At 39.4% G+C, this 24,036-nt stretch overlaps 2 protein-coding genes across 3 annotated transcripts in view; one reads left to right on the top strand and one right to left on the bottom strand.

Annotated features, from left to right (window-relative positions):
• The window catches only part of hk1 (hexokinase 1), a 65,229-nt gene extending 51,608 nt beyond the window's left edge, over nucleotides 1-13,621 (top strand). For both annotated transcript variants that reach the window (XM_062976249.1, XM_062976248.1), the window contains exons 14-18: nucleotides 1,044-1,143; nucleotides 4,422-4,605; nucleotides 6,522-6,677; nucleotides 9,991-10,224; nucleotides 11,189-13,621. In XM_062976249.1, coding sequence (XP_062832319.1) covers nucleotides 1,044-1,143; nucleotides 4,422-4,605; nucleotides 6,522-6,677; nucleotides 9,991-10,224; nucleotides 11,189-11,333 — 819 coding nt within the window. In that variant the 3' untranslated portion in view covers nucleotides 11,334-13,621. The remainder of the gene's footprint in view (nucleotides 1-1,043; nucleotides 1,144-4,421; nucleotides 4,606-6,521; nucleotides 6,678-9,990; nucleotides 10,225-11,188) is intronic.
• Nucleotides 13,622-17,821: 4,200 nt separating this feature from the next.
• The window catches only part of tacr2 (tachykinin receptor 2), a 32,732-nt gene continuing 26,517 nt past the window's right edge, over nucleotides 17,822-24,036 (bottom strand). The window contains exons 3-5 of the mRNA XM_003223704.4: nucleotides 21,630-21,786; nucleotides 18,594-18,790; nucleotides 17,822-18,147 (exon numbers count right to left, since the gene is read on the bottom strand). Coding sequence (XP_003223752.1) covers nucleotides 17,952-18,147; nucleotides 18,594-18,790; nucleotides 21,630-21,786 — 550 coding nt within the window. The 3' untranslated portion in view covers nucleotides 17,822-17,951. The remainder of the gene's footprint in view (nucleotides 18,148-18,593; nucleotides 18,791-21,629; nucleotides 21,787-24,036) is intronic.

Consider the following 24,036-nt stretch of genomic DNA (forward strand, 5'->3'; position numbering starts at 1 on the left):
CCCTGAAACCCCAAGGCCCACCAAGAGCTTGGTACAAATGCCATAAACATGGGATTAAAGAATTTTCCACCCAGGAATGTATTTTGAGAACTAAAAATGAATAGAGATCGCAATCTTTCCACACAGAAATCCCTCCTGGTTGCTGCAAGGTTTCTTCATTGCAGCAATACGTTTATGGGACATAAATTCTTTGAACAGACAAAAAGCTCTCAGGAACTATTCTATAATTAATTCATACTATTATGTATTATTCAGTTGGAGACTACAATATGATATATTTTAGTCCTCTTCTGCAGTTTTTATATGGTGTACTTTTTGATAGTATCTTGACTGTACAAGTTAAATAAAAGTAACTGTCTTTGGAGCCGTCTGAATTTGGAAGGAAAACATATTTATTTTCTCTTTATAGCATATCCAAAGGAGCTAAAATGTATTGTTACCTAGATAATGGCCAATGTAACTAATAGATTTTATTTCTTTACTAGTTATATTTACATCTTCTTCCAGTGAGCTTAGGGGAAGGCACATGACTCTTCTCTTGCTCGTTTTAGCCTGATAACTTTGTCAGGTTGGTCAGACTAGGGCCCCTTCTACACTGCCATATAAAATCCAGATTATCTGCTTTGAACTGGGTTTTATGGCAGTGTAGACTCATATAATCCACATTATTTGTTTTGATAATCTGGATTATATGGCAGTGTAGAATGGGCCAAAGAGGAGAGTGACTGGCCCAAAGTCACCCATTGACTTCCATTGGAACTTGAATTGAGATAGGTCTTGCAGTCTGACTATCACAGTTTTAGATAGTAATTAGGCTATTTCAATATCTTTGATTTACTGTATATAGTCAATGAGGCTTTCTAGGCAACCAGGAGATTAGCACTCTCAAGTTTGCATTACTCCTATATGACACAAAAATGGCTGTTTTGATTTTAAGATAATCCTAAGTGGTAGATATAATTATTCACTGAAATAGGACTGTAGTCAATACTATTTTTGGGATGTGATATGAAAAATAATAATGTCATATTGTTTATTTGAAGGAATTTGATCTGGATGTTGTGGCCGTGGTAAATGATACAGTTGGGACAATGATGACTTGTGCCTATGAAGATCCAAACTGTGAAATTGGACTCATTGTGGGTGAGTACAAGACGTGTTTTAATTTGGTTTGGGAGGGAGTTCAATATTATTTAAAAATTCAAACACTCACTAATGCTGTTTCATAGTGATTTAATTCATTCAGTTTTCCTGAAAAAATTAATCCGTTTTATTTTTTTAAAACTTTCTAAACCAGTGGTGGGTAACCTTTAATTCTGTTGAGGGCCACATTCATTTGGTAGTATTTTTGTTAGGAGCCACATGCTCACAATGGACTGGGTTGAAGTTAGTGAGTGGTGCCATAGGAAAAATACAAACTATCTGTTTCCCCCCCCCCTGCACCACATTCTTTCTTTCTTTCTTTCTTTCTTTCTTTCTTTCTTTCTTTCTTTCTTTCTTTCTTTCTTTCTTTCTTTCTTTCTTTCTTTCTTCTGGGATCAGTTTCTCTTGCAAAGACTTTCTAGAGCAGTGGTTCTCAACTTTTGGGTCCCCAGATATTTTGGCCTTCAATTCCCAGAAATCTTAACAGCTGGTAAACTGGCTGGGACTTCTGGGAGTTGTAGGCCAAAACACCTGGGGACCCACAGGTTGAGGACCACTGTTATAGAGGATGTTTAAAATTAACTTAAAGGTCATGTTTGGTCTGGTGGGTCTGAGTTACTGAACTATGTTGTAGACTAAAAACTGCAGAATTTCTCTGTTGGTATTTCAGAACTCTGGGCTTTGGTGCTGTTTCAATACAATGCCAAAGAACACCAGAGAGTCAGTCTTACTTTTCACTTGTCAGAGTTCATAATGTGGTCAGTAATGCTTCCAGAAGTAGCCACAATTTGGAGAGATTGTTCTCTATCTCTGCAGTTAGTAATATTGGGCAGGAGATTGAAATCTAAGGCAGGGGCGATGAACCATTTTGCAGTGGGAAATATGATTTTCTCATCTGCAGGTCTACCAAGATGTATGGTGTCATGGCACATCCCATAAAGCTGCCCCTCCTGATATCTTGGCAAGGGCCACCATGCATGTCGAATTCAGTTTACAATTTTGAAAATACATATAAATAGAATTTAAGTCTAATCCAGCTCATTCATAACAAGGAGAATTTAAGAGGTAGATAGAACATAACGAGCATTTTAGAATTGCTGCTATGATAGGAATGTAGCTCCCTCTGTGAACTACTTTGAAGATTAAGATTGTCTGGGGAGGCCCTGGTCTCAGTCGCACCTCCTTTGCAGGCGCGATTGGTGGGAACGAGAGACAGGGCCTTCTCAGTGGTGGCCCCTCGACCATGGAACTCCCTCAGTGAGATCAGATCTGCCTCCTCTTTCCTGATGTTCAGGAAAAAACTTTAGACATGGCTTTGGGACCAAGCTTTTGACAAGTAATTGGAGCAGTGCAATATGTAACTATGAAACAATGTGATTGGCAAATGGAACGGCCCTGAATTCTGGTTTGGATGGCATGATTTTAATTGATGTTTTAATTGATGTTTTTAATCATTCATGTTTTAATTATAGGTTTTAATTGTAATTGTTTATTTGATATATGTGTGTATGGCATCAAATTGCTACCTGTTATAAGGCCGCCTTGAGTACCCTCCAGGGTTGAGAAAGGTGGGATATAAATATGGTAAATAAATAAATATATACATATTCAAAGTTATATCACATCTTTCTACCAAAACATGATTCCCAGTGGCTTTAAACACAATGAAACAAGTTATAAACACAGTTGAACTAAAAGCAATTAAAAGCATGCAATTAGATAAGTACAGTACTCACTGATTACAACATTTTTCTCATAAACTAGTCAGCTGCCAAAAGCCTACCAAGATTAAAAACAGGGGCCATCCTAGCCTCCCTTAGAAGTGAGTTCCTCTCTTTGTCCCTTAAATTACACTGTCACAAACATTAAAAAAAATCTGTTCCTGGTTTGAGATTGTTGCAGTATTTCCTATTGAATTGTGCAGTACTTACTTTGAAGATAGTTGTTATACTCCAGAAACTTCATTTTTGTGCCTACCACAAACTAGTTTGAATTGGTTGAGACTCTATGAGATATTCATTGAAAAACTGTAGCAAAATGTGTTGCAAGATGTCCCACGCAAACAAAATTTTTGCAGTTTTATAAACCTTTTCCATGTTTTTATGATAGAATCAAATAGGAAATGACATTTATAACCCAGGAACAAAAATCATGTTAAATAATGTTATTTGGATAGTCAGCAGGAAGGCCTTCTGGCAAATCCCTCCCCTAATCTGGAAGTAGGGTTTCTTTTCATTTGCCCAGTACCAAAACGGCATGATTGTTATATGTCCATAATAACACAATAGGGATACATTTCATTATTTTGCTATTATGACTATATTCCCATATCTTCTATGGCAGGGGTCCCCAAACTAAGGCCCGGGGGCCAGATGCGGCCCTCCGATGTCATTTACCTGGCCCCCGCCCTCAGTTTTATAATATAATATATTGTATATACATATAATATTGATAATAATATTATAATGTAATACAATATAACACTAATAATAATGCCATATAATCATATTAATTATATATTCTATATTACATATAATATTACTAATATTACTAATAATATTACAGTATAGTGGTATAGTTCAATATAGTAATATATAATGCTAATATTGTGCTATACTAATAATATAATATATTGTATGTACATATAATTTGTAAGCCACCCTGAGTCCCCTTTGGGGTGAGAAAGGTGTGATACAAATGTAGTAAATAAATAATAAATAAATTTTAGACTTAGGCTCACTCAAAGTCTGAAATGACTTGAAGGCACACAACAACAACAACAACAACAACAACAACAACAACAACAACAACCCTAATTAACTTGACTATCTCATTGGCCAGAAGCAGGACCATACTTCCCATTGAAATCCCAATAAATGTATGTTGGTTAAAATTGTTTTTATTTTTAAATATTGTATTGTTTTTTCATTGTTCTTGTTGTTGTTTTTGCACTACAAATAAGACATATGCAGTGTGCATCAGAATTTGTTTGTATTTTTTTCAAATGATAATCCGGCCCCTCAACAGTCTGAAGGATTGTGGACCAGCCCTTGGCTTTAAAAGTTTGAGGACCCCTGTTCTATGGTGTTCAGGGTAGTATATGAGATTTCTCTAAGCGTTACTATTAGAATAACCCCATGTTGTTGTTTACGTTATCTCAAGATCACTCACTTAACTTCAAAGTACTTGTATTTGGGTCTTACTCTATCTTGGGAGGTTCTTGAAAGATAACCACAAACAATTATTTTGGTACTGAATCGAACAATTTCCTTTTACAGGAACGGGCAGCAATGCATGCTATATGGAGGAAATGAGAAACATAGAGATGGTAGAAGGAGAGCAAGGGAGAATGTGCGTGAACATGGAATGGGGTGCCTTTGGGGACAATGGATGCCTTGATGACATCAGGACGATTTATGACAAAGCTGTCGACGAATACTCTTTAAACAGTGGCAAGCAAAGGTATTTCCTGCTGTAGTGTGGTGAGAAATGTGAAATAAATACTTGGGCTTTTGTGGATTTTGGGGGAAGGCTCAGAACTAGAATATGGAAGGTTCTACCATCACCATTGTTGTGCTGTCCTTGCATCTTTCTTCTTACAATTTCCCAAACTTTCAGCTGGAAAGGTGAGACAGAGCAGCTGAGAAAGTTTGCATAAGTCAGGGGCTGTTCCGGCAGAGTGATACTAGGACAACTCAAGCTATGTTGAATTGAAATCCTCCCCTTCTTAGGAATGCTGGAAATTAGTTTATACTGCCCTCATTTAATGCTTTGCCACTATCTGGGCTGTGTCTTTGTTCTGGAATATCTTCTCTTTCACCTACACTTTTCCCGCTGCTTTTTTTCCTCTTCTCTGGCAAATCTCAGGAATCAGAGCAGTTCTGCTGATAGGTGTCAATAGGTCTGTGAAATCAGTTAGCAGGAGAGCACTTCTGCTGTCAGTATGAGATTTTTGCCAATGTGAGATCCTTGTTCTTGATGCTAGCACTCTTCAACCATTGTGTATTATTTGCAATGTTTCCAGCTCTCTGCAACAAATAATATTTAGATTCTCTGTTCACAAAAATGCTGAGAGTCATATTAAATAAAAAAAACTCCTGTAAATGGACTGGAAAGAATAATAAAATCACACCCCAAAGTCAGCAAAGCATCTCTGGTATGCCTGGGAATTCTTTTGGGCCCACAAAGAATTATTTTGAAGAAACTTATTTTTATTTAACTCCAGGTGTACTTTTTAGAATTTTTCCTCCTCAGTGAGTAGAGAAGAATTAAAATCTGTAGGATCTTCTTAAAGTCATTCTCAGCTTTAACCTCAGCTACTATTCCACCCCACCCACAATTTGGTAAATTCAAGAAACAGGCAGAAGTAGGGAAAATTTGTGATGAGAACGCTAGTGCTGAGCATGGAGACAAGCTATCAGGGGTTTAGGAAGGATAATTGTGCTTGGTTATAACAATAAGGGATTTTTTTGAATTGGGAAGGATTCATTAGCAAATTCCAAAATCTTTCTTCATCTCTAGGTTCCCATGCATATAGCATTTTATATATGCCAAAACCTTACAGATGTACTTTTATTGTTAGGATAGGAAAAAACATGAGCACTCTATATTAATCTACTAGGAGCCCCTGGTGGCATAATGGGGCAGGACTGCTGACCGGAAGGTTGGTGGTTCAAATCTGGGGAGCAGGGTGAGCTCCCATCTGTCAGCTCTAGCTTCCCATGCAGGGACATGAGAGAAGCCTCACACTGGATGGTAAAACATCAAACATCCAGGCGCCCCCTGGGCAACATCCTTGCAGATGGCCAATTCTCTCACACCAGAAGTGACTTGCAGTTTCTTAAGTTGCTCCTGACACACACAAAAAAAATAATCTACTCATGGGAGTAAAAAGGAGGCAAGGCATATGTGTGTCCCTTTCTTGAGAAACCTCTTACGATACTGTAGAGACATTCCATTACAAATAAGTGCCAAACGATAATATAATTTTGAATTCCCCTGATCCCAGTCCATAGTGTTTTTCCAAAAAGGAAGAAACAGAGCTTGGAAATGTTTTTTGGGGGGGAAAGTTACATGCATGAACTCTTACAATTCTTCAGCCCCCATGGTAGCTGACTATACTTGCTGGAATGTTTAAGGCAGTGGTTCTCAACCTGGGGTCCCCAGATGTTTTGGCCTACAGTTCCCAGAAATCCCAGCCACTTTACCAGCGGTTAGGATTTCTGGGAGTTGAAGGCCAAAAACACCTAGGGACCCCAGGTTGAGAACCACTAGTTTAAGATAATATAATTCAGAAAGGTTAATCAAGGGTTGGAGAACAGTCTGCTCTTGGTGGTCTCAATACCAAGATAAACAACTGCATCTATGTATGATTATAGGTATGAGAAGATGATCAGTGGAATGTACTTGGGAGAAATTGTCCGGAACATTTTGATCGACTTCACAAAAAAGGGATTTCTCTTCAGAGGTCAAATTTCAGAAGCACTGAAAACTAGGAGTATTTTCGAAACAAAATTTCTTTCACAGATTGAGAGGTAAGTGAGCTAAATAAGACTGGAAAAGAAATGAGCATCAACATCTTGCTAATCACACTTACTTTCAGCTGTATCGCTGTTTCAGTATTGCTTCATTTTGAGTTTTCTCAGTGTTTCAGTGGCTCTTTCATGGTTTCTTCCCTTTTTTGGAGCTTCTTTGTTGTCACATCTTGAAGGATTACATACCTCACGGCACTGTAATATTGCAGTCTGTCACTAGATGCCGATGTGGTGCTCTTCTGCTTCAGCTTACATGGAATCATTTGGTTACTGACTCTTGCAATGAAAGCAAGTTTGGGCTTCAGGACAAGTAATGGCCTCTAGAAGACCCCGATCTTCATTCATTGTCTTTCTTGTAGTGTCATACTCCTCCAATTATACCTGAAAGTCATCCCTCACATTTTTGAAGCTCGTTAAAATCCCCCCCACAAAGACCAATCGTAGACGTTTTGAAGCTGAAACATAGCCAAAGAGTTTGTCAGTGTGATAAAACTGTTGGATAGCCAATGCAAACAAAATGACTTTTGTCAGCAGAAGAAAGCAGCATCCAAAGCTATGAACACACAGTGAATTGATTTGATCAAGGAAGCTATAGCGCTGTGTTAGAAGTTTCTCATTTATAGGGTTGCCACAAATCAAAGCAAGCATAATGTTGCATAGTAAGAACAATTCCGCTGGCTTTGAATTGTGCCCAGAAACATATTGGTAGCTGAAGGATTTGTTGTAACAATGGAGATCTGTGCTTCCCCTAAATAATACTAATACATTGCTACTTTTTTTGTGTGTCAGGAGCGACTTGAGAAACTGCAAGTAGCTTCTGGTGCGATTTATATTGCTACTATAAATTACCAAATGTATTGGAAGACAAGCTTTTGTGGATTACATCAGATCATACATTGTCAAAGAGCCATCTGTCATATTTAACTTGAAACTGATTTTGGAGTGTTGTTGTGTATTGGAAAGCAACTTGGTAGTGTGGAATCAGGTGAAGCTGATATCATGGTTAGATCTAGAGATGGGATTGCTGTTGTTGTTGGATTACAATCCGCAGAATTCTAAATCAGCACTAGCCAAGTTGACTAATGATTGAAGTTGTATTACAAAAGGTAACTTTCCTAAAATCTGGCCGAATCAGGTTTCCAACAAGTTTTGTCTTGCCTGGAGTCTGCAGCCAGCCTGTATACTGTGTGCTATGCTGTATTTGTTGAATCTGACAGCAGACCTGAACTGTGGCAGAAAAGTTTGCTTGAGTAAATTACTTTTACACATCTCGTGTCACTTTTAATTCTCACCCTGAAACAGGGCAGAAAGAAGATTCGACGCATTCCCTATATTAATATAATTATATTGTATATATTATGGATTAAAATTTAGAAAGTAGTTCTCAGAAAGGTGGTCTTTCTGAGTGGGAAGTGGAATTAGAGCTTGCAGAGCTTGCTAGAGACAATAAACCCTAAGATTCCATGGGAAGCAGTTAAAGTGGAATGAAATAACTGAAATTGTGGAGCTTATTTCCAAAAAGTACGAAATCCATCTGAATAAATTTTACATGAATCAAAAAACCATGTTGCAGATATTCTTTTGCTATAGAATTTAATTGTCCAAGCCATGAACCGAATTGAAATGATACACTTCGATAGTTTTGACCTGTACATAATATTCTACTTCTGGCCAAAAATGTGCTGCCACCTAAAACTTGGTTTTCATTTTAGGGAGGGATTTGATACCTTTTGGATCCAAACTCCACAATTGTGCCGTGTGGGTTCACCCTCAGTCTCTCTGTATAGATTGTTATGTAGCCAATACAACACTATCACACACAATACAGTTTTAGATTTAGAAAATCCCAAAATGTGAAGTAGTGCTAAAAGTATTTGATGTATACATGAAACTGCTGGAAGAGGTATTCCAGAGTTGCGGCGACACCCAACTCTACTACTCCTTTCCACCAAATGCCAAGGAAGCTGTCCTGATCCTAAACCAGGGCCTGTCATCAGTAATGGACTGGATGAGGGCAAAAAATTTGAAACTTAATCGAGTCAAGACAGAGGTACTCTTGGTCAGTCGGAAGGCAAATCAGGGAATAGGGATTCAGCCTGTGCTAGATGGGAGTCACATTTCCCCTGAAGACACAGGTCTGCAGTTTGGGGGTTCTCCTAGACTTGGCATAGAACCTGGAGGCCCAGGTGTTGGCGGTGGCCAGGAGGGCCTTTGCACAATTAAAACTCTTGCGCCATGAGAAGTCAGATCTTGCCACAGTGGTCCATGCCTTAATTACATCCTGTATGGATTACTCTAACGCTCTCTATGTGGGGGTGCCTCTGATGAGTGCTTGGAAACTTCAGCTGGTCCAAAGAGCTGCAGCCAAGTTAATCACTGGGGCTGGCTACAGGGAGCAGACAACCTCCTTTTGCAGCAGCTCCACTGGCTGCCAGTTTGTTACCGGGAACAATTCATTTCTGGTTATGACCTTTAACACCCTAGATAGTTCAGGTCCAGGCTGTTTGCTGACCATATCCCCTTGTATGAACCTGCCTGGGCCCTGAGATCTTCAGGAGAGGCCCATCTCTCAGTCCCACCTCAATCTCAAGCTTGGTTGGTGGGAACGAGAGAGCAGGCCTTCCTTCTCGGTGGCTGCCCCTTGACTCTGGAACTCCATGCCCAGGGAACCCAGAATTTTTAACCTTCTGATAGCAGGTTAAAACCTTTGTATTCAGACAGGCTTTTAAAGAAGAAGGTTTTAAGATAATGTCTGGGGCTGCTGAGGTTTTCTTTTTTGAATATGTTATGTTTTGACCAATGACATTTAATTCAATTTTAAAGTTTATATATTTATAGATTTTAAACTATACTGAAAGGCTTTTAATGTAAGCCATGTTGTTGGAGAGAAAATATGGGTATAAATAAACATAAACAATAGTAGTAGTAGTAGTAGTAGTAGTAGTAGTAGTAATAATAATAACAACTCTAAGCTGAAGAAGGAAATGCCTCTCAGGTGCTGCTTCCTGATGTGTAAGGTGGAAAATTGGAGAGGGTGGGATGTTATGGGATGGGATGGGATGGAATGGTGTCATGGAAAAGGGCATGGCTGGTGGAACCTGAAGCAATATGTTCTGCAAGATATGATCTTGCTGGTTACAATTGTGCTTGTGAAATGTAATAATGATCTAATCTGTCCCATGGGAGTTTGACATTCAAAATGAAATACAAAATCTTGCCCAGAGATGCTTTCAAAAGAAAATAGCTAAAACAAATGCTTTTGAAAAACTAGCTTGAAATCTGTTCTCCCCCCCTCGCCCTTCTTTTTCAACAGTGATCGGTTAGCGTTGCTTCAGGTTCGTGCGATCCTCCAGCAGCTTGGTCTGAACAGCACTTGTGATGACAGTATCATTGTCAAGACGGTGTGTGGAGCCGTGTCAAAAAGGGCAGCTCAGCTGTGTGGAGCTGGGATGGCTGCTGTCGTAGACAAAATAAGGGAGAACAGAGGACTTGACCATCTGGATGTCACTGTAGGCGTGGATGGTACTCTGTATAAACTTCACCCCCAGTAAGTTTGGGATGTGATTGTGTTTATTGTTTACCTCTGTGTTCTGTAAAGTGGCTTAAAGCCGGGAAGGGGGAACGTTTGACCGTCTAGATTTTTTGGACTGCAGCTCTCAACTGCAGCTCCTCCCATACCATGACATTTCATGGAAAGCTCTTCAATCATCGCCCTCCCCTGCCACCTTATTCATGGCTTTTGGGGATTGTTCTTAGGCCCATGCACCCCTTGTAATCTTACCTTATATGTGGCTGCTATAAACTGGCATTATGTTTCAGCGTAAGCTGTGTCGCCTTTGGGTAATTCCTTCCATTTTGGGAGTATAGCAGATCTGCGCTGGTTTTTGATCCAAGTTTTAAAGAAGGTACCCAGGATTCTGAGCAAGTCTCATTCTCACTGATAAAACTTCAAGAACATGGCATCATCCCATTAAGGGAAAGGCCATAGCTTAGTGGTAAAGCACATTTTTTGCATGTTATAAGTCTATAACTGAAAATCTGGAACCCACAATTGGGGCTGAGGGAAATTCTTGGAGAGATGAGGCTGGAAACTGCAACCCAATAATGCTTAGGAGGGCCACACATGTCACACATGTGTGATGTTTGTGTTACATAGCTGGATCTGTCCATTTACATCATGAATAGTCAATAATATATCTGATTGTTATCAGTGTATAATTCCCACCAGCAGAGCCCTTGGTGAGGAAACACGGAGACATCTCATCATTCATCCTTGATTTACACATCCTTTGGAGCAACCCCCTCTCACCCATTACCCATGCCTGCTGCTTTACTAAACAAAATGAACTCACTCCAGCAATTGTAGAAAATGGAAAAGCTTTTTTTGCCTTGCTGTTTGGGGACAATAGGGGGTTGTTGTCTGAAAGAATAACTTCTCAAGTTCTGAGTGATGATGCCCTCTGTGGACTGGCAAAGAAATTAAATCTTTTTCTCCCCTCTTTTTTAAATAGTTTCTCAAAGGTCATGCACCAAACAGTAAAGGATCTGGCTCCCAAATGCAATGTGACATTCCTTCTTTCTGAAGACGGCAGCGGCAAAGGGGCTGCTCTCATCACGGCTGTGGGATGCAGACTCCGAGAAGCTGAGCATAACTGAATTTTGCGGCATCGGCGTCTTTTGCCTTCTGAGCACTTTCTTGTAAAGCAGCAGTCCTGCAGTCTGAACTGGTGGGGGAAGCCCAGAATTCAGCTGCTTTTATGGAAGAGTTGGGAGTTAAAAATAAATAAAAATAGGATACTGAATAGAGTGTGCTGTTGCTAATAATGTCCCCACCGTTGAATCCCTGTCTGCATGTGTCTTTTTCTTCCCTATTTGGTACATTCCCCATGTGTAGATCATTAAAAAATGTTCTGTGGTTTAAACAGAAGTCCAAAAGGAGCTTATTTTTTCATGATTAGAATTTCAGGTCACAATGAAGAGTAGGCGGTACTCTATGTCAAGTGTATTCTTTCCAGCTGCTACTATATCCATATTAAATAAACACACCACCAACAATGCTGAGTATGAGATAAATGCTTTTGCAAACGAGAACAGCAGTTCGCTTCTGAGTTTTTAGACTCACACTGATTCAGTTCCTCCCCACCACCAACTCTCACTGCCATGAAGCAGAACAGTGTCTTTGTGTAATTCTCTGTAGTCAGGTTTCCTTGAATAACCTGAATGGTCACTTCTGTGCATGTTCAATCACGGGGAAAAGAAACAAATGACCATGTGTCCTGTACCATTGGCATTTCACATTGCTTTGGTGAATGAGGCCATATTTCCAAATAAAAAATGCTATTATTTTGTAGTATTTTTTTAAGAAAACAAGCTTTCTGCATCAAATTAAATGAGTGCTTGACCAAGGATAATCCATATCTCTAGTCATGAGAAATTGATAGATTGATATGTTCCATGCTTGGTTTTGGTATGTACCAATTCTAGAAAACAATGGTTGCCTTTAAAGTTAAAGGGATTTCTGATGTTCCTTCTTGATCTTCTGTATCTCCTTGAGAGCCGATTCCTGAATAAAATTCTAAGATCTTGGATAGTATTTGAAGTAGTGGAAATATCATTCGATGTGATGGCAGTTGTCTACAAACAGGATATTGGATTCCTCTTGGTTTTATATTTGGAAAAATTGCATCAGTGCAGGGCCAATGGCAGGACCCAGTATGTTCTGAATTCTTCAGCTCCCTGGTACCTCTGCTCAGTCTTCTTGCCAGCTTAGCCTATTGGATATAGGTTTATGGTAGCAGTGGATGGGAAGCCTTCTGCAATTTTTATTTCACCATAGGGTCCAAAATAACATCCCTGGACCAAGAGTGAGAAACCTGTTATTGGACTTCAACAGATGTTGGGTTGACCAGAGATGAAGTCCAACAACATCTGGGGGCACATGTTCACCTATGCTCTAGAAAATTTGGGGGAAATGAAAATGAAAAGAACAAATGGCTGGTTAAGAGAATAAATTGAACCACATGCATGAGTCTGGGTCTACTTGTGGGTGCTTTACGGTGGTGATGGGGCTTCCAAGATACAGCAGTGATTAATACTTGTGCTATGGTTTCATGTAGCAGAATTCACACAGTTGCTGAGTAAAAGTCTTTGCCTTAGTATGAGTCTACAGCCAAATCATCTTGTGTATGAAAATGTAATCCATTCAACCTTCCATTAACATTGGTATCGATTATATTAAAATCACAGTTGGATACATCTATGATATTTTGGAAATGTATGTTTCTTGGCAAGTTTTAAAACCGAATTTAACTCGGAAGCAGACTACTTGAATACAGAAATAGTGCCATTTAACATGGATATCTGTCTAGTCTTTACTTCCATCAACCATAGGTTTGGTTGAGTCTGGGCAGGGTGCTTGGGAAACTATTGCTAGCGTGTTGCACCAAAGAAATCAATGTGTAAAATGCAGAAAATCTCACTCATTTTTTTCTTGTCTGAAATTATATAAATGTCAAATAAGTAAGTTAGTATTTTGAGAAGAGCCAACAGCCTGCAATCAGTCTTAGAAACAGTAGCCCACAGTCACAGTCCCTCTCTTCAATTTATGACTTGACAAGATCTCACCAAGAATTGGCCAGGGCGTTAGAGTAGGATTGCAACCTATTTTCCCGCTCTGAACCTTAAGATTTGGATTGTCTTAGCTTCTAACAAACATTTTCAGTATGCATTATGGTGCACTGTGAACAAATGTGTGGTAACATGACTCACAAACAATAACCTGAGCTTTAAATGTGTGTGTGCGTATGTGTGCGTGTGCATACATGTGAAGAGTTGCATGGTTACCTGGTTTTGCTATGCTAGAGCCTTTTTACCTTGCCCACTGGTAGCAATGATGCTGATTCAAAGTGGATTTTTGTGACACTATTAAACTGTTTTTCAATGTGTGTCTCTTGGTGTCCAGTGATTCTTTCTGGCAAAGGGATGACTAATGCCCAGGATGGGAAATAGTGCCAATGTCTTAGTAAAGTAAGGAAATCCAACTATGAAACTTCCATTATTGTTTTTTTTCTGTAAACACCTCCTAGATACTATACCAGTTTAAACATATTTCTTGAGGATGTTGGACCCCATCTACACTGCCATATAATCCAGTTTCTGAATACAGATTATCTGCTTTAAACAGGATTATATGGCAGTGTAGACCCATATAATAGTTTAAATCATAAGCTGCATTCAGAAAATGGATTATATGGCAGTGTAGATCCAGCCTCAGTGCCTACTAAATTATATGGGTAACAAAACGAAGTGGGACTATTTCATTTTCTTTTAGACATTAGTTTTATGCATGTGCCAAGCTTCAGGGTACGTCTTTTGAGTGAGCAAATACTTCTATTTCTACAATGTAGTGGCTACTTTTTCTGTGCTTAAGCGTGATCTTTCCTGTGTACAAGACTCTTAGTTATTATTCTATTAGCAGGTTTACACTTTTCTGGGCTTAGGACAGCCTCACCCTTGTAACAGACCTAAAAACGAAGACACCAAGGTGCCCCCGCTTTCAGGCACCACATGGAACGGCTCTGCTTGGGGGGAAGGAGAAGGAGGAGAAGCAGCAGTCAGGAGGCTTGTCGCGCCTTTCGTGGGTAGTCAGGTTGTCTTCTCCCGACATCCCCATTGCCATGGCACTATAAGAAAGCTTCGCAAGACCAGTCACGCTCATTGCAACAGTGTAATGGTGAGGCAGCGAACCATATTTTAGTTCTTGGGGACCACTGGTGATCCACAGACCACAGATTGGGAACCACTGGATTAACAGATGACCCAGTGTACATCTGCTTCCATATCAGAAATGCGCAAAAGATCAAAATACTTGTTTTTCTCAGATGTAATACATCCATGTGAATTCAGTGTTTGGAAATGTGTCTTACTCCAATTTAATGCAGTAAATCTTCCTGGTTTTTTTTTTTTTTTTGAATATGTAAAATACTCTATAAAGTATAATTTCTGGGGAAATGTATCATTTCTATGTATACACACGACTTCACCGCCTGCTTGCTCTGCTGCCAGTTAGGTTTTTCTGGAGATTTGTTGAGCAGATTTTTGCGCAATTTTTAAGAACATTTTTTTTTTAAGTGGAAAGGGGGACGTTAAACATTTCCCAGTTCACATAACTATTTTATACTCTTCCTGTCTTCATCAGAAGTTGATCAGAAGTTGATCAAATAACGTTCTTTTCTTTCTCTTCTTTAAAACTACTTTTTTGGGCAAGAACTATCATCAGTGAGTTACTTTGTGATACAAATCAATACTGAATAAGTCTATATAAAGTTAAACAGTTCTTTATTAAGTGAGATATACTTGGTCACCTCATAAACTACAATAAATATTTAAAATCTACTACAGTACACTGTCTTATTGCAATGTCTACTGAAGTATAACGGATCTGTTATGTAATTTTTTTGTTTTTTCAAACAATTTTTATATGGAACATTTTTTTAAAAAAACTTCTAACTAGGGGTACAGTTCCTCTCTTTCCTTCGCTGGAGTGATTTTTTAAATTTCATTTTAATGTTTTTATATTCTGCCTTTCTTTTGGCCTGGGATTTATACCCAACCTTTCATAGAATCATAAAGTTGGACAAGACCTCATGGGCCACCCAGGCCAACCCTCTGCCAAGAAGCAGGAAATCGCATTTAAAGCACCCCTGACAGATGGCCATCCAGCCTTTGCTTAAAAGCCTCCAAAGAAGGAGCCTCCACCACACTCTGGGGCAGAAAGTTCCACTGTTGAACAGCTCTCACAGTGACCAAGTTCCTAATATTCAGTGGAATCTCCTTTCCTGTAGTTTGAAGCCATTGTTCCGTGTCCTAGTTTCCAGGGCAGCAGAAAACAAGCTTGCTCCCTCCTCCCTATGACTTCTGCTCACATCTTTATACACGGCCATCATCATGTCTCCTCTCGGCCTTCTCTTCTGCACGCTGAACACGCCCAGCTCTTTAAGCCGCTCCTCATAGGGCTTGTTCTGCAGACTCTTGATCATTTTAGTTATCCTCCTCTGGACACAGTCCAGCTTGTCAGCATCTCCCTTCAATTGCGGTGCTCAGAACTGGACACAGTATTTCAGGTATGGTCTGACCAAGGCGGAATAGAGAGGTAGCATGACTTCCCTAGATATAGTCACTAGACTCCTATTTATGCAGGCTGAAATCCCATTGGATTTTTTGCCGCTGCATCGCAATGTTGGCTCATGTTTAATGTGTCCACGAGGACTCCAAGATCCTTTTCACATGTATTGCTGTGGAGCCAGGTGTCCCCTATTCTGTATCTGCGTTTCATTTTTTCTGCGTAAGTGGAGTATCTTGCATTTGTCCCTGTTGAACTCCATTTTGTTAGTTTTGGCTCACTTTGAATTCTTTCCCTGTCTTCTGGAGTATTAGCTCTCCCTCCCAATTTGGTTTCATCTGTAAACTTGATGGTCGTGCCTTTTAACTCTTCATCTAAGTCATTAATAAAGATGTTGAACAGAACCAAGCCCAGGCCGGAACCCTACTTAAGGCAATTCACTAATCACTTCTTTTCAGGATGAAGAGGAAGCATTGGTGAGCACCCTTTGGGTTCGTTCACTTAGCCAATTTCAGTGCCACCTAACCATTGTTTTGCCTAGCCCACATTTGACTACTTTATTTGCCAGAAAGTCACGGGTGACCTTGTTGAAATCCAGATACGCTACATCCACGGCGCTCTCTGTATCTACCCAGCTTGTAACTCTATCAAAAAACGACATCAGATTAGTCTGGCATGACTTGTTTTGGATAAATCTGTGTTGACTATTAGTGAGGATTGCATTCCTTTCTAAGTGTTTGCAGATTTTTTCCAAAATCTTGCCTGGAATCAACGTGCGGCTGACCGGATGGTAATTGTTTGGGTCGTCCTTTTTTCCCTTCTTGAAGATAGGGACCATGTTTGCCCTCCTGTTTCTTCTGACAAACAGCCCACAAAATTTAAGATAAAAGTTTAGTTTAAAACTTGTACAAAAGGTACAAACATGAAATGACAATTGTATAAAAGCACACATGGTTAAATCACATTTAAAACATATTAAAGGCGTAACTGAAATAACAAATACTATAAGATAAAAATATAGCACACCACTTTAAAATGCCCTGCTGCCACAAGGTTAAAGCTCAAAGCTCTGTCAAAGTGGAAATGTTTTCACCTGATGGTGAAAAGAGAGCAGGAGAGGGATAGCTGGACATCTCATTGCACATATCGGAAAGAGCTTGGGGAAATTACTTTTAGGGGGTACATCTGCCAGGTATCCTCAGGAAACGTAGCCATCCATGCTGCCATCCAAAGAGTCAACTTTCCGAGCTCTGGTTCAGTGCTCCTGTCACATAATGAGAAACAAAAGTGCTTACTAGTCTTGTAGCAACTGATAGAATTCATAATAAGAATAACAGCATACTCAGCCACGAGTGATTGCCCATGGTGGTGGTGCAGTGGTATCATAACTGAAAGAAGCAAGTAGCAAAGGGAAAGGATGAAGAGAAGTATGGACGGCAGCCAAAAAACCCCCCTAAAAGATGAAGAACATGAGAACATCCATGGAGGTGGGAAGCATCATGAAATCACACCACAAGCAACACAGAGAGAAGAAACCTAGCAAAGTCATAAAGGTAAAGGTTTCCCCTTGACATTAAATCTAGTCGAGTCTAATGGCTTCTCTATGGCATTCTGTTACTGACTTCTAAAAGCATACATCTGTTTCTACTGAAGTCTCTAAGCATACAGTTCTTGCTAGTGTCTGAAAAGCGAACTAAAATGGAGTCTGAGTCCTGAACAAGCCCAGATCTGGTCACATGGTCTGCAGCCACTCTCACAACAAAGAGTTAAGGAAAACTGCACACCAATACACACATATACAATACAGTAAGCAAGTAGAATTATATACCTAACAAATAACTCGTGGAGGATTGAAGAAGGTTTCTATTTCCAACAATATAATCCAGTTTCTGAATCCTGATTATCTGCTTTAGACTTGATTATATGTCTACACTGCCATATAATCCAGTTCAGAAAATGGATTATATGACAGTGTAGATGGGGCCTTAGTTGCAATGTAATGTTATAAAATGCTGACTAACCATTTATCTCGATGAATTGTATTGCATGCATCTCATACTACAATGAACACTCAAAATTGGACAGCTTTTTTTCTCAGTAATATAACAAAATCTGCAACGATGAAACATGATAAGAAGCAGCCATTTGGAAACTCAAACTACCAAATGCACATTACTGAATGATATCTTGTCATTAGTGATCTGTGTTCCTGTGCTTGTTTGGAGGTTGGAGGTCTGGTCTCTCTGGATCTTGTGTAAAGGTGATGGATATGTAAGGTTACGTTTATCTCTTTCTGTTGCATTGATGCATGGGCAACATTGAAAAGCCACCCTGAAACCAGAACGGAATCTATAAATCAGAACAAACATAAACAAAGTATTACATGATATACACATCAGAGGTGGGAGACATTTCTTGGTTTGAAGAACACATTCCCTCGGGTGTAATTACAGTAGAGTCTCACTTATCCAAGCTAAACAGGCTGGCAGAAGCTTGGATAAGCGAATATCTTGGATAATGAGGGATTAAGGAAAAGCCTATTAAACATCAAATTAGGTTATGATTTTACAAATTAAGCACCAAAACTTCATGTTATACAACAAATTTGACAGAAAAAGTAGTTCAATACGCAGTAATGTTATGTTGTAATTACTGTATTTATGAATTTAGCACCAAAATATCACGATATATTGAAAACATTGACTACAAAAATGGCTTGGATTTATTTATTTATTTCCCTCTCAATAATTTCCTTCTCCCTGGACCATTTAACCATTAATGCATATACTACTAACCTTTGATTAAGGCAGCAATATATAATCGGGCTATACATTGCAGAGCTCATGGCAAGGAAAAATACTGCCAAGTACACTTGTTGAATGTATTTCTTCTCGTTAAGTTCTTTCCAGATGCTTCCCAAGATGAAGTAGAAGTGATAAGGAAACCAACAGATGGCAAATGTGATCACCACAGCGACCATGGTCCTGACAAACTGGAAAAGCACAGGAAATAAGTTACTCTTCTGCCTTTCTTCCTGTCACTAATGGAGTCAACTACTCATATTTCATGCATCTGATCATGGTCAGCTTTTATTATAACAGTTGTGCGGGTTGATTTGTGGAAAGACATGGTAATAACCAGTGAAGATGTGAAGTCTTGGCTCTGCCTTTTCCCCTCCTTTACTTTAGTTCCCCTTGTTCATAGGTTTTCCCAATAGTGTAGATACTTCCCTTTGTATTAGTTTTTGGGTGGAGCATAAAAACTCCCTAGAGGCCAGCCTTAGTTGGTCTATTCCATCTGCCTGTGCAGAGCTCTCTTTCTAGACTCCTTTTTTTCTGAAGCAGAACTACAATGGCTAGAGGCTTGGGCATTGTCTGGTAATCCTAAGCCCAAGCAATCCAAAACAGGCATCCTTAGCACCTGCATTCAGCAGTATTCATATACCACCAGTTCCAGAGACAACAGAAACTTTTGGCCAGCATAAGCTTCACAAGGCAGAAGACTGAGACAGCTTATGAGCACTAGCTCATAAACCATCACTTTGCATCAGAGGCAAAAGACTTTCAAGGACTCCAGAGAAATGACAGCAACCAGCAAAATCTCCTTTTGTAATGTATTGTTTTAAGTTATCTTATAATAGCCCTGGGTGGAGTTAACCCTTTATTCATCTTGTTTTCAGTAAACTCATTTTGGTTATCTTTTCACCTTGCCTAAAGTGCCTCTGTATGTTAAGGTTCTTGATCTTAACAGAAGGTATACAGAGTAATGCTAGACACTATAATTTTCCCAAAGGCTCTGGTGTGCCATCACACAAGAAAGGAGGTAGGATACACTGCTCTTCAGTGGTTGCCTTCATGTTTTTCCAAACACACAGGATACACTTCCCATGCATTTGACAGTGTTAAGAGCTTATCCTCCTTGGCAAGGTTGGACACTAGTATAAATGTATTATCATGCACGGAAATTACTATTTTAAAAAAATAATTTCCATAGAGGATCTGCAGTTCAGGAAGAGGCCATTTTGCTATATTCCACTGCAATATTTTCCTAAGGAAACTCACTTCTGAAAGCTGCTAATTGCACTGGAAGAAAAGCTATTATTTGCATCCATTGCAACTGAGGTGGGGGGTTTGGCTGAGGAAACCTTATTTGGCAAATTGTTTTGAGGTTCCAAAGGCTCTCCATTATCCAGGGCATTATTACCACCCCTCCCAATTTCTTTTTGCCATGGATGCGTGAAGAAGGCCTATTGCAAGTCTAAATTGCCTTCTCAAAAGGCATGGTGAAATTATGCAGACATTTACAAACAATTCCCTTTTCCAAACAGGTGTGGATGTACAAGGGAAAGATACAATCCTCTAAGACAGAGCTTTCCAAAATGTGTGTCATAGCATGTTAGTTTGTTGGCTATAGGTGCATCACACAAATGTAACAGGAAATCTCTATGTGAAATAAGCAATAAAGCACGCGCGCACACATATATGGTTATAGTTTATGTATGTGTCTTATCTCTTTGCTAGTAAAACTGAATTACTAAGTCGTGAAATAATGCATGGCTAAAAAGTGTGCCACTAACATAAAATGTTTAGACAGCTCTGCTCTAAGGGAAGGGGGAGGAAAAATTAAACTCTCTAAATGCTAGCAGGTGCCCACCTCAGCTGTAGGGGGAAATATACTCCCTTTGTCCTTAAATATGAATCAAAATGCCTACACTGCACAGAACTAAACCCTACAGAAGTATTAGAAGTATAGCTAGGAGTAAACACACCCTATCCATTACTCTTTTCACGTGGAGAGTGAAGAGGGAAGGGACAGACTACTGAAGTTTTCTTCTTGTGTGATTACCAAAAACTAAAATGTATACACCAGAATAAGTATAATGATGATTCTAAGGTGAATTCCTCATGGGGTTTTCTTGAAAGGATTTGTTTGGAGTGGGCTTGCCTTTGACTTCGTCTGAGGCTCAGAGAGTGCGACTTGCCCAAGGTCATTGAGTGGATTTCCATGGCTGAGCAGAGATTAGAAACCTGGTATCCAGAGTTGTCACCCACTGATACAACTATGCTATTGCCATAACTCACTTTGAACCACTCCAGCTTTTCAGGGCTAGATTGACAGTTTTTGACTTTTTGGGCTGAATTACCCCAACAGTGGGAATATCCTCTCTTACCTCCTTCTCTGGCAGTTTTTAAATAGAGGCTGGATGGCCACGCGCCAGGAGTGCTTTGATTGTGTGTTTTTGCATGGAAGGTGATTGGACTGGATGGTCCTTGAAATCTCTTCCATCTCTTGGATTCTATGATTCCACCAATTTGTCATAAACAAAATAGTTTATCTGTCATTTGCCATACTCCCTTGAACATGGGTGTAGAGGAATATCTAGCACTGCCCCAAACCCCTGTGTGGTCACATGTGTAAAACTTGCCAAATCTACGTAGATCTCTCCAGGTGAGTAAGAATTGTGAAAAATCTGATTTTGCTTATATATAAAGCAACACACATAGATACTTCTTTTCAGTTGTTCTGCTTGGAGGAAGAAGAGCAAGGTACTCCTTTGCTTCCCTGTTGAGGAAGAGAACTGAGAAACAGCTGAACATGTTGCTTAAAAATTATTATTTATGCTGTGCACATCCATGGCAACAGTGGGCATTAGCTTAAATCAGTTTCTGAATTGACAGAAATGTCTCACCTCGGGTATGGCTGATGTTTCATTCCCACAGATTATAAAAGTGTAACTATGCAGCTCCCTCCCACTTCTCAAATTATAGCTTGGGTTCATATAGCTATTTCACTAGACGTACTGTAGCATTTTTTACTCAACAAATACTAACCTTTTTTTTGGCATTAATCTGATGATGGTAGTAGACAATGTTGGCATGATCTCCAGGCACAGCATTGTTCCACAGAGTCAGTCCGATTTCACGGTATGCAATAAACATCACTGTGAGGGGCAGCAGATAAACCAAGACGATGACTGAAATGTGATACCTAAAAAAAAAATGAAGTGAAAGTGAATGATCAAGTAACTTCTTTCTCAGTTATTTTGAAATCCTTATCTACTTAGTAAAATATTTTTGTTCCCATCCTACATGCATAGATCTCTGACAATATTTGATTGTTATTTTGTTAATAACGTACAGTAGAGTCTCACTTATTCAATGTTCTGGATTATCCAACGCATTTTTGTAGTCAATGTTTTCAATATATCATGATATTTTGGTGCTAAATTCGTAAATACAGTAATTACTACATAGCATTACTGTGTATTGAACTACTTTTTCTGTAAAATTTGTTGTATAACATGATGGTTTGGTGCTTAATTTGTAAAATCATAACCTAATGTGGTGTTTAATAGGCTTTTCCTTATCTCTCCTTATTATCCAACATATTCACTTATCCAACGTTCTGCCAGTCCGTTTACGTTGGATAAGTGAGACTCCACTGTATTTTTGTTCCATAGGAGTTGTAGCCAAATAGCACTGATGCCTCACTAAACTACAAATGTTAGGGTTCTATAGCATTGAGTCATGGAAATTAAAGTGTTGTTAAACTGCAATAATTCTACAGTGTGCATCCATAGTAATATGTAGTCATAAATTGCTTTGGGCAATCTAAATTGCAAATTATTTTAGAGCTGGAGTGGTAGGTTGTCACCAGGGCTGTAGCCGGGGAGGGGGGGGGGGATTAGGGGTTCACCCCCTCTGAAAAATTTCAGATTTTTAAAAAAACTTGGTTTGCTCATTAATTTGCTCATTTGCTCATTAAACTGATTAAGCAAATCCTAATGAGTGTCCACTGAAGTTTATCTGTCTTGAGTATCCACTGAAGTTTATGGATGGAGCCTGATTTCTAATTTATTTTGCGTTATGGAACTACTCTTCATGATTCGCTAAAAAAAAGTTTCAACCCCCCCCCCCCAAAACTTTTCTGGCTATGGCCCTGGTTTTAACTGTCATCATCTTCAAGTTGAACCACCTCATTAGTGAGGACTATTGCCTCTTATTTCTAGTTTAATGCGTATTCCTTCTTAACAATGTCTTTACATTTTAGTTTTGTGTGGACATGTATGTCCATGTGTTCATAGAATCATAGAATAATAGAGTTGGAAGAGACCACATGGGCCATCTAGTCCAACCACCTGCCATGCAGGAAAAGCACATTCAAAGTATCCCTGACAGATGGCCATCCAGCCTCTGTTTAAAAGCTTCCAAGGAAGGAGTTTCCACCACACTGAGGCAGCGAGTTTCACTGCTGAACAGCTCTTACAGTTAGGAAGTTCTTCCTAATGTTCAGGTGGAATCTCCTTTCCTGTAATTTGAATACATTGCTCTGAGTCTTAGTTTCTAGGGCAGCAGAAAACAAGTCTACTCGCTCTTCCTTAAGACATCCTTTCACATATTTATAAATGGCTATCATATCTCCTCTCAATCTTCTCTTCTGTAGGCTAAACATATCCAGTTCTTTAAGATGCTCATCATAAGGCATGGTCTCCAGAACTTTGATCATTTTAGTCGTCCTCCTCTGGACACCTTCCAGCTTATCAACATTTCTCTTAAATTGCGGTGCCCAGAATTGGACACAGTATTGCAGGTGTGGTCTGACCAAGGCGGAATAGAGGGGTAGCATGACTTCCCTCAATCTAGACACTAAATTCCTTTTGATGCAGCCCAAAATCCCATTGGCTTTTTTAGCTGCTGCATCACACTCTTGGCTCATGTTCAACTTCTTGTTCACAAAGATGCCAAGATCTTTCTCACATGGACTGTTATTGAGCAAGTCATCACCCATTCTGTATCTTTGCATTTCATTTTTCCTGCCTAAGTGTAGTATCTTACATTTGTCCTTACTCAAATTCATTTTGTTAGTTTTGGTCCAGCTCTCTAATCTGTTAAGCTCATTTTGAATTCTGATCCTATCTTCTGGAATATTAGCTATCCCTCCTAATTTGGTGTCATCTGCAAACGTCATAAGCATGTCCTCTAAACCTTCATCCAAGTCATTAATAAAGATGTTGAACAGCACTAGGCCCAGGACCAAACCCTGCGGCAATCCACTAGTCTCTTCTTTCCAGGATGAAGAGGAACCATTGGTTAACCTCCTTTTGGGTTAAGTCGCTTACCCAATTACTGATCCACCCAATAGTACTATTGCTTAGTGTTGGTGGGGAGCTCTTGCAGAGAAACTACCATTCACAAACTAACATTCCCCAGGCAGAGCTTTCCAAACATTTCATGTTGG

This window comes from Anolis carolinensis, chromosome 3 (genome assembly GCF_035594765.1).
Source record: "Anolis carolinensis isolate JA03-04 chromosome 3, rAnoCar3.1.pri, whole genome shotgun sequence".
Lineage (NCBI taxonomy): Eukaryota > Metazoa > Chordata > Lepidosauria > Squamata > Dactyloidae > Anolis > Anolis carolinensis.